The sequence below is a fragment of the Periophthalmus magnuspinnatus genome, chromosome 19, assembly GCF_009829125.3.
Source record: "Periophthalmus magnuspinnatus isolate fPerMag1 chromosome 19, fPerMag1.2.pri, whole genome shotgun sequence".
Lineage (NCBI taxonomy): Eukaryota > Metazoa > Chordata > Actinopteri > Gobiiformes > Gobiidae > Periophthalmus > Periophthalmus magnuspinnatus.
In genome coordinates, this window is record NC_047144.1 from 17,947,751 (window position 1) to 17,964,290 (window position 16,540).

Consider the following 16,540-nt stretch of genomic DNA (forward strand, 5'->3'; position numbering starts at 1 on the left):
AATTAAAGCTGCACTGTGTAACTTTTGCAGTGGGAGGGTCCGCTACCATGGAGACGTCAATGCTTTATCTGGAAACATGCACTTATATATATACATATATATAACACGTATTTTTATTGGTCAAAACTAGTTAAAAGACGTAGATTACAACGAGCCATGTGTGTGGGGATGGATAAGTCTAATGCTACACTGTGGAACATTACAGGCAGGACAATCTCCATAGAGGCGATTAAATATAATCAATAATTAGAAACTGCAAATAAGTAAAAGTAAAACTACCACATGAAAAAATGGATTTAAGCAAAGTATTAAAGTATTGGTTTAAAAATGTAGTTAAAGAGTAAACAGTAAAAATATTTCTCACAGATTTTGAGTCTTTAATTTTAATCTTTTTTTTTTTCTCTTTTGCTCATATTACAAATGTGATCAAACATAAACCCTCAGCCTTTTCAGCAGCTCTCACATCATAAAAAAAAACAACTTTTACTTTTCAGTCCAGTTCAAAATGAGGTCAGGTACTGCTCTCAAATGCAGTGAAGTAAAAGTAAAAAGTATACACTGTAAAATGAGCACAGATATATTCTTAAGTACAGCGCTTTATTACTTTTACTTTGTTCTGTTTCACCTCTGCACAAAACACGAGTCAATAAATGTCTATTATCATGTTCACTCTTACAGACAAACTCTTATATTTCCTGCTTGTATAAACTCAGCCCTGCTCAGTGTCAAAACACGTGATATCTGCTGTATTCATTAAATGCACTTGCAGTTTCATGTTTTGGCCAGTAGGTGGAGGCAGAGTCCAGGTTAACTGACACTACCGAGTTTGACACATACTAAATACAACACAACAGTGTGACTGGACCCCACTGTGTTACATATGGGTTAGTTTTAGTGTTGATACTGTGCAGCGGATGTCATCAACATTCTCTGGGGGTGTGACGCTAACTGGAGGCACCGCCCTGTCTGAAGCTGTTAGACTTTAATCTGAGTTTTATTTTAACACAATCTGACCATAAAGAGCTGACTTATCTGAACTACAACAGGTGGGCTGATGTGTGCTGTTAAACAAGTCTATTGCAAATAACATTACAGTCAAAAGCTAGCTAGCATTAGCATTAGCCAATAGTTTTTCCATTAGTCACTGTCACCGTTTTGTTGAAAACCTCTCAACAGGACCATGAACGCTCAGACTGACCACAGGCTCCTGAAAAATGTGCTCTTTAAATCCATTTTGTATTTTCCCTTGAGATTTTAGACTATATATGTACATTGGTTATTGTGTGCATTGTGTCACCATGGTAACGCCCATAGACATTAATGTAAAACACCCCCAGCGTGAAGTGCCTGTGAAGTATCGACAGGTCAGGTGGAGGTGCCTTTTGGTCTATGCTCATTTATTATATTACATTATTGTTTTTATTGCTAGAAAGAATGAAAAAACATGCATTCTCACTGTGATCAGGCTTTCCTCGCCACAGAGCTGATATGTAACTTTTCTATGTGGAGACCAAAGACTGGACTGTGTGTGACGTCACCCTCAGCGTTCAGCTCCAGTCAAATGAAGCTCATCGAGGCAGTTCCATCCATCCATTTTCTCACTTTTATCCGGGGCCAGGTCAGGGGGGCAGCAGTCGAAGCAGGGACTTCCCTCACCCCAGACATGCTCTCCAGCTGTCTCCAGGCTAGCAGTTATAACACACAAACTGCAGGATCATGTAGAGCGGGTTAATACAAACATTTTAAGACCAAAATGACGAGTCTGACAGCAGCAGGTACAGAGTTTTCAATAGAAAGTGAATTGGAGCCAGAGTCGATGGAGCTGGAAGTGCACCCATGATCTTACTTCCTGTTTGGAACACAGCAGCTAGCAGGTTAGCTATGTCCATTAATATATAGTCTATGGATGACATGTAACTTGTTGCCATGGAGACCGTTTTTGCCATTCTGTGGAACTTTCCAGTTGTCCAGGTCTGATCCAAGAAAAGTTTAAGTCTATAACTGGACAAAAGTTTTAGAGTTAAGACATGTCGCTGCTCATCCAACGCAATATCAGCACCATGGAGACAAGCAGGTGGCGCCCCCTGTTGAACCTGATCGTTTGTCATTTATGGGCCATTTCCTCTCGTCTAACAGCCCTGTGTAAAAATCATTATTTCAGTGGAAAGAAAAAAGACAATAGTGAATCCTCAGACTGGAGGATGACAGTAGCTCACACATAAATCTGCGTGTTGGGCTCTGTGAGCTGTGTCCAATTATAATCTCCATTTTGTTTAGTCGTGTCCCATTAGGAAGAACAGGGATCAGCCCGGAGCGGTTTGGGACCAGGCTAAATGAGCAGGGACTGGGACAGGCTTAGGAACAAGATGGACGCTCTGTCTAGAACTGTGGGGCTAAAGATGAATGTCCTCCGTAGTATCCTAGTCTAGTCTAGTCCAGTCCAGTAAAAGTCCAGTTTAGTCCAGTCTACTCCAGTCCAGTAAAAGTCTAGTCAAGCCTAGTCCAGTCTAGTCCAGTAAAGTCTGGTCCAATTTAGTCCAGTCCAGTCTAGTGTAGTCCAGCCTAACTGAGCCTACTTCAGTCCAGTCCAGTAAAAGTCTAGTCCAGTGCAGTCCAGCCTAGTCCAGTCTAGTCTAGTCCAGTAAAACTCCGGTTTAATCCAGTCTAGTGTAGTCCAGTCCACTCTAGTCCAGTAAAAGTACAGTTTAGTCCAGTGTAGTCCAGTCCGGTAAAAGTCTGGTCCAACCTAGTCCAACCTAGTCCAGTCTATTCCAGTAAAAATCCAGTTTAGTCCAGTCTTGTCCAACCTAGTCCAACCTAGTCCAGTCTTGTCCAGTCCAGTAAAAGTACAGTCTAGTCCAGTCTAGTCCAGTCTTGTCCAGCCTAGTCCAGTCTAGTCTAATCTAGTCCAGTCTGGTCCAATAAACGTCCAGTCCAGTCTTTATTTGTCATGGACCATGCACAAATTATTTAATCTCACAAAAAGAGAAACCTTGTTCCAGATGTTGTTCTTCACTCGCGCTCACACACGATCACTGAAAATTTGCTTTTTCAAATGTCTAGTGAACTTATTAAGATCTACAGCTTTCCGTTCTATCCGCCATTTTGAGGTCATTTTTAGTTTAAAAATTGTACATCTCTATAGCAACGACCCTCGTCTCGTCTCTCTAGAACGCTCGACTCTGGTGCATCTGTGAGGAAGTTTGCGGTTTCTGTTGTCACTTCCTGGAGAGTTTCTCTGTGGGAACTAGAGCTTCCGTTGTTCGGTCTAGACGTCGCTAGAGTCTGGTCTTTGTACAGTTTGAAAGTTTATTCATTTGTAGATTTTACAAGACGATTCGATTCAGGATTTGAACATGTTTTTGATACAAATATAAAACAAAAAATCTCTATTTATGCCAAAACAATCCCTGTAAGTTTGAAATATTCATGAAGGTAGTGCACTGTGTAACCTGCTCGTCTCCATGGGGATGTTGATGCGTTGCCTAGAAAGTTCCACAGTATGGCATTAAACTTCCGCATAGACACACGCGCAATTTACTGGTCAGATCTGTGGAGAGGTGACCCCGCTCAGTAAGAATGCAGATATTTCGCAGCATTTCTAGGACACAGTGCACCTTTAATTATGAATCCTTGAAGATGGATTAGAAGTAGGTTGTTGGTGGAAGATCCGCCTCCTGCTTGTATCCGTGGGGATTTTGTTGCTTTGCCTAGAATGTTCCACAGTATAGCTTTAAAACTGATATTACACTGACCTTCTGTAGAGCGAGTATTGACTTTGTGCTAAACTATGGAGCCAGGTATAAAAACATTCCCCAGTCCATGAAAGGTATTAACACGGACTGACTGCGCAGACGTGTGTAGATCTGCGCAGACGTGTGGAGTATGAGTGACTGTAGTGTCCAGAGTGGTGTAGTATGAATCTGGTTGGACATAGTCAGGCTTTAATTCAGTGAACTAAAGCCTGAACCTCAGCTCAGACATAACGAGAGTCAAGAAGCCGGTTAGAAACAAAATTTGTAAAGCGATCACGGAAAAGGGGCGTGTCTAAGTGCGCACAAGGGGAAAAGGGGCGTGTCTGAGTGCGCACACGGGGAAAAGGGGGGTGTCTGAGTGTGCACACGGGGAAAAGGGGGGTGTCTGAGTGTGCACACGGGGAAAAGGGGCGTGTCTGAGTGCGCACACGGGGAAAAGGGGCGTGGCTGAGTGCGCACACGGGGGAAAGGGGCGTGGCTGAGTGCGCACACGGGGGAAAGGGGCGTGGCTGAGTGCGCACACGGGGAAAAGGGGCGTGGCTGAGTGCGCACAAGGGGAAACGGGGCGTGTCTGAGTGCGCAAACAGGGAAAAGAGGCGTGTGCGCGTCATGTGACCAGTTTTATACATAGAACGGCCGTCTGATGAACACTTGATTACACCGAACCACGTTTCCCGATGAGACGAAATAAAAAAATAAAACTCCAAACGTACCTCGTGTTGATTGCAGACGGGCATCAGCTGAATACGCGGCTAACAGAGCCACTAAGGAACAAGTGCTTTATTCAAGCAGGAAATCAGCCTCCACACTGAGCCGGCGTCTGCTGCAGCATTAGAAATAAGAAAAATCCATACTGCATAAGGAGAGTTACACAATTCCAAAAAAAATGTTATGTTTATATGATTAAAGGTGCACTGTGTAACTTTTCTGTTAGAGCCACATGTTTATCTCCATGACATTACTGCTGGAAAGTTCTGAGTATGAAGTTGATTTCTCGCAGGGATTCAACGGTCGTTTTTATTGCCCCCAAAAAAGTATTACTGAAAAACATGCATTCTTACCTTGACCAGGCTCGCCTCTACACAGATCTGATATGCAACTTAGCTTGGTGATGTTACCTGTTACCTGGAAATGGATAAGTTTAGTGCCATGCAGTGGAACAACTGACGATTAACACCTCAGTGGAGACCAGCAGGTGGAGGATAGTATATAGAAAAGTTACACAGTACATCTTAAAACTTCATTAGTCCAAGTACTGACCCTTGTGGTACCCCCTTCATTCATAATACTGCTGATTTTCACCACAAAACTGAACACAATTGTGTATTTTATAGCTTTCAATAAAATTTCAACATCAAAACTAATTTACCTGATAACTACACCCCAATTCACCTCAATAAACACGAACAAAGACTTAAATCATAATAACAGATCATAAGCAAATAGTTAAAGAATGATTCAATCCCCCAAGCCTGAATCACTTTTACAAAACTAATTGTACATGATTTTTTCCCCCAAGTTTTTGAGCAAAATGTGTCTGGCCCCAGTACAGATGTGTTGTATAAGCGGCTCTCGAGGTCAAAATAAGTCCACTGTGCGCTGTCTGTGTCTAATTATAAAGCATTTTGATGTCCCATATTAGGACATCCAGAGCCTTTGACAGTCTGGTCTTTGAAAGTTGTGAAAAGTGCTTATAAACTCATCGCTGTGAGTAATTAGGATGTTCAGAATGCATAAGAAATAACTTTGGACCACTGCAAACTTTTTAAAAGCTGTTACTTCTTCAAAAACAGACCTGGAGTTGTGTTTTGTTTCATTCACACATGTTTGAGTAACACTATTATCAGTCTGTCTACATCTCCAAAGCTCAAAATGCTCTGTTCCACCTTGTGATGTCATGGTTTGTGTGTTAAACATGTGTGAATGAAACAAAACACACACAACTCCAGGTCTGTTTGTGATGAGGAAACAACATTAGAACAGGGATCAGAGAATAGAGTCATATGAAAACAGAAATTACATCAAAACTCTGCAGCATTTGAGGCGATAAACATCATTTCCTTGTTTTCTGTGACATCTGAATCTTCCATCTCTTCACACTCACCTACTGTTCAGGAAACAAATAAGATGTAAAGTACACCAGGACCAGGACATATCCATCTGGAGTCCTCCTTTGGCTGGTGCCGCGGTGTCTTTGAGAAAGTGAGAGTGGAAGTTAACCAACTGCAGACTCATTAATCAAACCGGTGCAGCGCAAACCAGGGGGGAGCTGTCCCACATCTCTGAACACAAGACTTAAAATAACTGGGACCATCATAAATAACGCAATGAAAATCTCTTAAATAAGACTGCGGCGTTACTCAACACTTGGGCCAAAATAGAAGCCAGCGAAGAAGACAATCGTTTAAGGTTTTAAATGTGTTTGGAAGATAAATGTTAGCTTGGACTGTATGTACAAACGTAAACAAAGGCTATTACTTTTAAGTCATGGCTGTAGACTGTGTAAAGAAGCGGAGTGAGGGAGTGTGATGTCACCCACAGTGTTCAGCTCCAGTTAAATGAAGCTCATCGAGGCTTGAGCAGTTATAGTGGACAATTTGGAGTCATTTTCTGACCATGAGTATCATAGCAACCAAAGAGCCAATCCGGAGCGAGGCTGTTGAAGATTCCCACCCGCACCACTGGTTTAGCAGGGAGCGGGCGATTAGCAAAGCTGTCAATCAAATCTGTTGCTAAAGCTAGGAGGAGCGACCACGGGGAAAGAAGGTGCCTGATTTGTCTGTTATTAATGTTCATATCTTGATTTACAGACACGATAGTGAAATAAAAACCCCAGGATCATGTAGAGCGGGTTAATACGAACATTTAAGAACAAAATGACGAGTCTGACAGCAGCAGTTACAGAGAGAGGGGCCACAGTTTTTACATAAAGTGAATTGGAGCCAGAGTCGATGGAACTGGAAGTGCGCCCATGATCACTTCCTATTTGGAACGCAGCGGCTAACAGGTTAGCTATGTCCATTTATATAAACAGTCTATAGTCATAGTATAAAAGTTAAAAAGGTGGTTGTAGTAACTGTATTGCCATTGTAGTCTGACTCTTGTAGTTTTAAATCATGTTCTAATGCTGTTCCCTCCTCAAAAACACACCTGGAGTTGTGTTTTGTTTCACTCACATGTTTAAGTAACTCTTTATTATTAGTCTGTCTACATCTCCAAAGCTCAAAATGCTCTGTTCCACCTTGTGATGTCATGAAGTGGTAGTTTTCAAGTTAACAGTAGAGATGTGGCAATTCCAGGACTGAAATGATCCAAATGATTCTAGTGAAGGTGTGTGGAGTTTAAAAACACAGTGGAGCACTTCCTGTATTACCACATGATGACATCACAAGGTGGAACAGAGTGTTTTCAGTTTGAGAAGAACTCAGCCTAAATATGCAGTTTGTCTGTTAAACATATGTGAATGAAACAAAACACAACTCCAGGTCTGTTTGTGATGAGGAAACATTAGAACAGGCTCGGTTCTGTTTAGCAGGTTTTGATTTTGTACTAGTCACTTTTAATGTTATTTTTACGATGATTATTTATGTTTTGATTAGTTTGTTTTGTCATTTTAATGTCTTTCTTATTCTGTCTCCATGGACACAAGCAGGTGTGACGACCAGGCCAAGGTACAGGTCCAGTCTGTGGAGAGGTGTCCACATTCACAATAAGAATGGATTTTTTTTTTGAGGTATTTTTAAAAGATAAGGACATTTTATTAAACAAATCAGATCAGTTACATGGTGCACCTTTAATTATAAAATTTAGCACGTCTGTTAAGAGTGTATTTTATAATCCTGCTCCTCCCCCTCCTACTACTATTATTGCTACCAAAAAAACAACTACTACTACACAGTACCAAATAGACCCAAACTGTCTCAAAGTGTCTTACTTTCACATGTTTAGGTCCTACATGGAGCTGGGCATCTGGACTTTAGTTAAATGTCAAGTACTTTCCCTGGAGTTGGAATAATGTGTCTAGACTCATTGTGACTAAGCATTGATAATGTGGAGTTACATAATGGGCCATGTGTCTTACAAAGGCCTCTCCAAATATGGACTTTTTCAATTCTGAATCAAAAACAGAACAGAAATTAAAGCAGCTCAATTCAAAGTTTAAGTGTACAATTTTTGAGATTTGAAAATGTTCTTTGCAACTTTTAAAGGTGCAAGGCGTAACTTTCATCATCTGCTTGTCTCCATGGAGATGTTTCAGAGTTTGGCATAAACAAGCAGGTAACCACACCAGGTCAAGTTACAGGTCAGATCTGTAGAGAGGCGCCGTCGCTCATAGTAAGAATGCATGATTTTCGAGGTATATTTGAGCAATAATACTACCTGTAGAAACATGTTCGATATGTTTAATGCCATGCTGTGGAATATTCCAGGTTTAGCAGTAACATCTCTGTGGAGACAAGCAGGGAATCTTCACTAGAAAAGTTAGTTTACCTTTGAAAACAGACGAATTTTATGGATTAAAACGACGTTTATTAGTGAAGGAGGGATACGCTTTTGAGAGATGAAGAGACTAAACATGGGAGATAACTGAAATGGAGCAAAAATAAAATAAAACACAACTTCAGATGTTTTGTGATCAGTAAACCAGTGTTTTTTCAGACTTTTTTGAGTCACAAGACACTTTTTTGTTAAAAATTCTTAGCGACGCCAGCTACTAAAAATTGTAGCGCTTATTTTTGTGGTTCTTGTGTCTGCTAAAGTAACTCCAAAATGGAATACTTTCAGTTCCCCAGCACACTAGATGAAAATGGTAAAGAGTATCAAAACTTTAAAATAAGTTTAGTATAAAATTGACCCTTTATAGACATATTTTAAAAAGGTATTCCACAGGGGTCAACACTAGGCCCACTGAAGTTTGGTAAACAATCGCATTTTTATATATCGCTTTTCCAACTAATGATGTTAACGTCAAGAGCGGGATTTGAACCGCCAACCTCGACCAACTGAGCCACTGTCGTCTCATAATCAGTATAAATGTAATGAATAAAAACTCAAGAGCCTCTAACCAGTGCTGAAATAGTATTTTTATTAAATACTTTCAAGATCCAAGTTTTTCGAAGAATAACAAAGCTATGATGAAGACCAACTAACACTCAGACAAACACTTGATAGTCGTCAACTCATGGTTCTTGTATTTCTTTGTACAATATGATCATGCAAAAAAACTCCAGCGTCCACGTGAAGGGAGCTGAAGGGGAGGAGGAAAGGAAGCTGAAGGGGAGGGGGAGGAGGAGGAGGAAAGGAAACTCTAGCCTCCACCTTAGGAAGCTGGAGGGGAAGAGAAGGAAAGGAAACTCCAACATCCAAGTTAGGAAGTTGAAGGTGGGGAAGGGGGAAAGGAAACTCCAGCCTCCACCTTAGGAAGCTGGAGGGGAGGAGGAAAGGAAGCTGAAGGGGGGGAGGAGGAGGAAAGGAAACTCCAGCGTCCACGTGGAGGAAGCTGAAGGGGAGGAGGAGGAAAGCGCAGCCCAATATATTATCATTACAACGCAGGGAAAAACGCTAACATCGAGGGCCTCAAACCAAGCTTTTTCGGCTCCTTTTGTAGTTCCATTATATATTTTTTTGTCGTTTTTGCGATTTTTTCAGTATTTTCATGTCACATTCTGGATGGAGGCATAATTTTTTTTCAGTGATGCAAACATAATAACACTAGCTCCGTCCGTATCAGATAAAATGTTAAACTCAAACATGCATATAACTAGGTTTGCCCACCCGTCAACAGTGCAAGTCGTTTAAATGTTTTCTTCCCCTTCTGTTTCAAATGGAGCAGGCACAGTACCACCATTGGGTAGATTACATTATAAATATTTGTAGCCCTGATCATCTATAATATATCTGAAATCTATGTTCCCTTTTTTAACAAAAGTGAGGGAGAGTGCAGAACTCCAGCTTGGCAGAAAACACTACAAAGACAAGGACGAAAATAAAATAAAAAACACAAAATTAACATCGTAAGAGCTAGAAGGGGGTACGGTGGCTGAATGGGGACAATTACAGTGCACAGAAGGATGGATATGTTACAAAAAGCCAAAATACACCATTATATTGTAGCCAAAAGTGTTCCAAATGTGCAGACGATATGAAAGATCACAGCATCGTGGAGAGTAAGGACACTATGGAAGAGGAGCGGTCTGTCAGGGCTCGACTTTAAACCATTAAAACAGTCAAACAGTCGGGTTCTCAACCGGAGGGACTGCGATCCAAAATGGACGATATTTAAGAGGGGAAAATTCATCTGATTTAAGTACAAAATATATTGAAAAAGTATTGTTTTCACTATGAATAATGCAAGATTCATATATAATTATCCTCTGATCTATTGTCTGGATTACACATTTTTCTTGGAACGTAGTAGTAGAAGTAGTTGTAGTAGGAGTAATAGTGGTAATAGTAGGAGTAGGAGTAGCAGTGGTGGTTGTTGTAGTAGTAATAATAGTTGTAGTAGTAGTAGTAGGAGGAGTAATAGTTCTAATAGTAAGCGAAGTAGTAGCAGTGGAGGTCATAGTAGTAGTAGTAGTAGTTGTAGTAATAGTGATAATAGTTGTAGTAGTAGTAGTAGTAGGTTTATTAAAATTATTGTCTCAATCCAGTAACAGGAAGTAACCAGTAAGTGAGTGGTCCATTTGTGACAGTCTTAACTTGAATACAGGGAAGGGCATCTGGCATAAAAAGTATAATTATCTCACTCAAGGCAACAGAGTAACTTTTTTTTTATTTAAGTGAAAAATCCAGAGCATTTTGGATCACAGCAGACCCCAGCTGAGACCCTCTGTCCTCCAGCACTTCCATAAAGGGATTCTGTTTGCATTTTTAATTATAAATTCTATCATTTGAGAAATTTGGTCACTTCTTGTTCATGTAAGAAAGATTTAGTTAAATTTTTCACCCTTTTTCCTCATCATTGTCCAATAAAACTCTTAAATAGTCTAAAATTTGCAAAAATATGTTCAAATATTAAAATGGTAAAACCTCTTTTTAATAAAATTATCTTCTGGCCTTACTTTACTGTCCATCAGATCAATGCGTCTACGGCCCACTGAAACTCTGCTAACGCTGTGTCAAAGTGCCACCACCTCAAATCGAAAATGTAAAATCTCCCCAGCCCTTGATTTTTTTAAAGAAAATATTACTTTGGGTCATTTTAACTTTCATTTTAAAACCAAATTTCTCGTTGTTAAGGTCGTGGGGTGGTTCCCATAGCCCCAAATGCACAGAATGGAGTCTCTGTAGGATACATGTACATTATATTACACCTTTCTACATATATCTATACATACACTGTATTTACACAGTGGTATTAACAAACCAGGCCCAGAGAAAGGAGACAAAAGCATTATGGGTAAAAACCTGGAGGTGGGAGGGGGAATGGTGGTGTTTGAATGGGAGGAGAGGACATGCAAAACGCAGACGTAGCTCTCCTCTGCACTGCATCAAAGACAAAACACACACTGTAGATTTTTTTTTAAACTTGCACATAATAAATTCCCTCTTTTTTAAAACGGGAGCCTCGAATATATATATATATATATAATATCAGTCAAAATAATAATAAAATAAAAAGACAAAAATAGGCTCCGTTTATTCACAGGAACGCAGAGGGAACAGACGCCAAAACACAACACGAAAAAAAATATTAAAATAAAACTAAAATTCCCGCCCCAACTTGACGACAAGCAGTTCGTTCATCAATAAACAAGCACGCGATCGAACGAACACACAAAAGCCTCTAGTTCTACACTTTGGTGCGTCGATATCAAGTTTCTGTCTTGAATTCTTACTTGATTTGACTTTTTATTGGGAAAAACGGCTCCCTACAGCTTAAAATTACGTTCATGTAAAAAAAAGAAACAAAAATCAAAATAAAACCTGCACGTTATCGTTCTAACTTCCCTAAAATGCCAAAATGCTTCCCAAATCTCTTGTTGCCGTGGCTAACAGCACAAAACGCGCTCATCTCCTCCCTTTTTAAGTAGATATTGAATATAAATGCTCACTTTTTGGTGGTGTAATCGTACATCTAGTCATAATTTACACAGTATAGTCATAACTCATTAACTGTCACAAGTTCAACTGTTTTAAATCCTCACCCCCATCTTCCCCCATCTCGCGTAGGGCGGAAAAAAGATGGCTGCCGGGGGGGAGGGGCAGAGGGAGGGGCAAAGGGACACCTCCTCCAATCAGGCGCCAGACGCATGCATCATCATCATCAACCCAATGGGGGCGGAGCCTTGTGTTCAGCCCGCCTCAGCAGGTCAAAGGAGGAACAGGATTGGTTGGTTTGTCACGGACGGGGACGGCAGGAGCCAATCCCGTTGCAGAGGACGTGAACCTCCGAAACACGCTGAAAAAAACTGCCCCCCAAAAACACACACTCCAGACAGGAGGCTGGGACCACTGCAGAGAGAGAGGAGAATGGGTTAGCCATGTTAGCTAGGTTAGCTATATTAGCCTTGTTAGCCATATTAGCCATGCTTGTTCAGATGTACGCTGCTACAAAAGTTGGGACCCGCCCTCTCATTCAATGTTTATGTCTTTATTTTTACTACTACTACTACTCTATATTTTATACACACACAGAAAACATCAGATACATGAAGGAAGATATATGGAAGTATATATTAAAGAAAAAAAGTGAAATTACTTTTGACAAAGCAAAAGGCGGCTACTTTGAGGATTGAATATACTTTATTTTTCATTACTACATAATTACATAAATCTTTCTACATATATTTGATGTCTTCTGTGTTTATAAAATGCAGAAAGCAGTAAAAAAGAAAAAAAAAGGGTGTGTCCAAACATTTCACTGGTCCTGTTCACATAAAAAAAATGTGTTCAAATCAAAGATGAATTTTAGTAATATCATAAGTTAAAAACCTTTTCCATTTTATACAGAAAGTTCTGTTTACTTTATGATTTTATGATTAACATGAGAATCAAAACACACAAAGAAAGTCCACTCTTTGGGTCGTCAGATTCTGTTTTAGGTATGTGTACTTTACTTAAGTCGATTTTAAAAAGGACTTTTTTTTACTTTTACTTCACTGCATTTGAGAGCAGTATCTCTACTTTCTTTTGTCCAGAACTGAAAAGTTTTGAGTGAGACCTGCTGAAAAGGCTGAGGATTTATTTTAGAACAAAACAAAAACAAATTAAAAAAACAACAGATTTAATTGTTTCTATTGAACAAAATTCAATTTTATCAAACTCACCACATTTTAAGCTTTATAAGACTAAAATCTGTGAGAAATACCTTTACTTTTTACTCTTTTAAGTACATTTTTAAACTTTAATACTTTTACTTAAGTAGATTTTTTTCAAGTGATACTTTTACTTGAGTATTTTTTTGCTCCAGTATATGTACTTTTACTTCAGTACTTGAAGTATATTTCTGTGGTTCATGTTTGATCCTGGTCTTTTTGTTTTGTACCTGTTCACTGTAGTGGTGCAGCTGGCGCTCCCGAGCAGTGGAAGTGAACATTGAGCCACTTCCCGTCGCGGCGGTGCCAGACGCGCGTCTCCTCTGATTGGCTGGAGCGAGGTCGTCCGGTGGAGTCCACAAACTGCGTGAGGCGGATGTAGGCGATGCACGCCGCGTCCTCGCCAATCAAGTGCACATGAGGGTTCAGCAAAGTGGTGTGCACGGGCTTACTGTTCTTACTCAGCACTAAAGGGACAAGAGAAGAAGAAGTCACTTTATGTGGGGGGGGGCTTAGCAACGCTGTCAATCAAACCTGTTGCTAACGCTAGCGGGAGTGACCTCAGGGAAAGAAGGCGCCTCATCTGTCTGTTATTAATGTTCATATCGTGAGTTACAGACACAATAGTGAAATAAAAACACCAGGATCATGTAGAGCAGATTAATACAAACAGGTTAAAAGCAAAATGACAAGTCTGACAGCAGCAGTTACAGAGAGAGGGGCCACAGTTTTTACAGCTAGCAGGTCCAGTTTACAGAAAAGGTCTGATATAAACTACCAAAACACTGTCATATATCCAAGTTTGCAGACACACTCACAGTTCTCAAAGTAAAATTTGTGGAAGTCCATCCCCTCCACCAGGTTCCCCAGAGCCTCGGGTTCGAAGGAGGTGAGTCCAGGATCACAAATCCTCCTGCGGGGACAGAGAGACGAGTTAACAAGCCACCTGCTACATCTAAAGGCTAAAGACGAAACAAGCACCAACACACAGCTAAAGGCTAAAGACGGAACACGCGCCAAGTGACCAGCCAACTTAATGTCTAAAGTTTGGTGGAGCTGTCTTTAAAATCTGGCTGCAGCCGACGGGGATCGTTAGAGCGGCAAGATTAATCGCAATCAAATCAAAAATACAATTAGCAAATCCCAAAGACTGCAGTTTGGGAAGAATTACAATTTTCTTCTCAAACAACAAAATATCCTGTCTTTTTCTGAATAAAAAAGTCTAACCCTGTGTCAAATGCCCTCCCTGTGTGTGTGTGTGTGTGTGTGTGTGTGTGGGGGTGTGTGTGTGTGTCAGATGCCCTCCCTGTAGTTTAGATCTGTACAAACATGTTCTGATATGATTTCAGTCTTGTCAGCTCTTCTGGTTGTATTTAAAATGTGACTTTGAACAGAATCTTAATATTAAAACAGAAACATAATCTAAGTTCTCTATTATAATGGTCAAATTTGCTCTACCAACTGAGCCACTGTCTCCCATATTGCAGATGAATAAATATGGTCTGGTTTAAGTTCTGTTTCAGATTCGTTCACTCGTCATCGTGACCCACTCTCAATCTTCACTCACGTGTAAGCTTCGAAGTCTCCGTTGTTGATGGCCTCGATCAGCTGCTCAGTTATTTTGATGATTTCCTGTTTACGAGCTGCAAACAAAGACAACAAACACAAACAAAGCCGGGGTAAGGGCTTAGTTAAGTCAGACTCATGTAAACCTCAGTGTTAAAGTCTCAAACGTTAAGAAGCAGCTCACATAAAAGTACGTTTTTAGTTTTTAATTTGTTTATTTAGGGAACAGTTTAGAAGCAGATATTATTATTGCTATGACACTTTCCCCGCCCACTCGTCCTATTGGTCAGGCTCAGTCATGATCTGAGTGATTGACAGGTAAATACAACCAATCACAGAGCAGAAAGATTTCTAATAAATTCTGTGTGAAAATAAAATAAACTTTATAAATTAGACTTAGACTTTGTTCATCCTCATCGTTTTGTTAAAGGTACAGTGTGTAACTTTCTGCAGGGGGCCATAAGGACGATTCAATGGAAACAAAGTTAAAACCATACTTTGGCGTAAAACTCCTCTATCTTCATGGAGAATGTTCCAAACTGTGGCATATTCTGGCCAAAATAACCACATCTCCATGGAAACAAGTAGGAGTAGGCCCTCCTCCAAGTCAAATAAGAGTCCGGTTTGTGGAGATGCGAGCTCGATGTTTTTCAGTGCAATAAACACAAAAAAAATCATGTTATTCTTCATTCAAACTTTTTTTTTTCTTTGCTAAAAAGTTACATACTGTGGCTTTAAAGTCTAACTTTCCTGACTAGATCATGATCATTTCTCCATAAAATAATTGTAAAAATAAAAATAAGACTGCACAAAAAAACCCCACATAATAATAATAATAATAATATCCCAGTTTTATTATCAGCTAAACCTGTGAAAATAAACTGCATTTTACTGTAAACTCTACACTACACACACACAGACGCGCCTCATCCCTGACGCCAGAGTCTTTTAGTTGTTTTCTTCTTCTGCTGTCGCTCTGTCGATTACAGTTTAGACTCATCACTGTCTATCAGTCTGTCTGCTCCTGCTGCCAACTCACCCCAACGCAACACCAAACAACCAGAGCAGCTGTCTGCACTGCTCACTTTGTAAAAGCCAAAATCAAGCTCAAAATCAGGCCAAAATCTGTTTAAAAATCTAGCTGAAATTAGGCTAAAAATCTGGCTAAAATCAGGCCCAAAATCTAGTGACAATTCAGACCGAGAGAAACTGACAGGGACAAAAATGAACAAATGGTTAAAGCTTCAGTACGGGACATTTTTTGGTGATATATTATTTTGCCATTTTCAGATTTAAGACATTTTTATTTAATTTACACTCGAAAAAAAAATTATTTGTTTGTTAGATTCACTACTTTTTCCATTCAAAACGTCTCATTTACACTGGCCACATAATGTAAGATTTTAAACTTAAACTCCATAAACGTGACCTGTGACCCCAGATACGAGGTAAATATCAAATCAAAAACAGCTTTAATGATAATACTGGTAATGCTGATTTATTCTTAATTATAAATGCGATCAACCAATCAGAAAGCAGAATGAGCCTCGTATGACTCTCATTTGGGTTGCCAGTTTCAAAGCTGAAATCCAGTTGTTTTAAACCTAAAATGGCTCTCTCTGATCTGAATGGCCACGACCTAAACCCCAAACCTGCAGCCAATCAGGACTCAGTGCTAGTGCAGCCTCTGCAGCTCAGTGAGTGAATCTGGAGGTTCTGAACATGAGCCCTGTCCATAAACTGAGAATGAGACACACCTGTACGTGTCTCTATCTGCAGGTCAAGGCTGTAAACACAAGGTCAGCTGTAGTATTTTGAAAAGCTGCGCCCCGTCTGCATCTCATAATAAAACATTGGAACATTTGATGAATCCCAAACTTTGAACAGAGCCCAAAACATCACTACACTACACTCTCCCATCTGAAATCGCTCTTGTAAAGATGTGCAAGTGCCAACAAA

The 16,540-nt window shown here is 40.1% G+C and overlaps 1 protein-coding gene across 29 annotated transcripts in view; it reads right to left on the reverse strand.

Annotated features, from left to right (window-relative positions):
- Nucleotides 1-8,821: 8,821 nt before the first annotated feature.
- The window catches only part of LOC117387839 (calcium/calmodulin-dependent protein kinase type II subunit gamma), a 75,980-nt gene continuing 68,261 nt past the window's right edge, over nt 8,822-16,540 (reverse strand). For all 29 annotated transcript variants that reach the window (XM_055229344.1, XM_033985425.2, XM_033985435.2 and 26 more), the window contains 4 exons: nt 14,583-14,658; nt 13,834-13,928; nt 13,246-13,482; nt 8,822-12,212 (listed from right to left, as the gene is read on the reverse strand). In XM_055229344.1, coding sequence (XP_055085319.1) covers nt 13,250-13,482; nt 13,834-13,928; nt 14,583-14,658 — 404 coding nt within the window. In that variant the 3' untranslated portion in view covers nt 8,822-12,212; nt 13,246-13,249. The remainder of the gene's footprint in view (nt 12,213-13,245; nt 13,483-13,833; nt 13,929-14,582; nt 14,659-16,540) is intronic.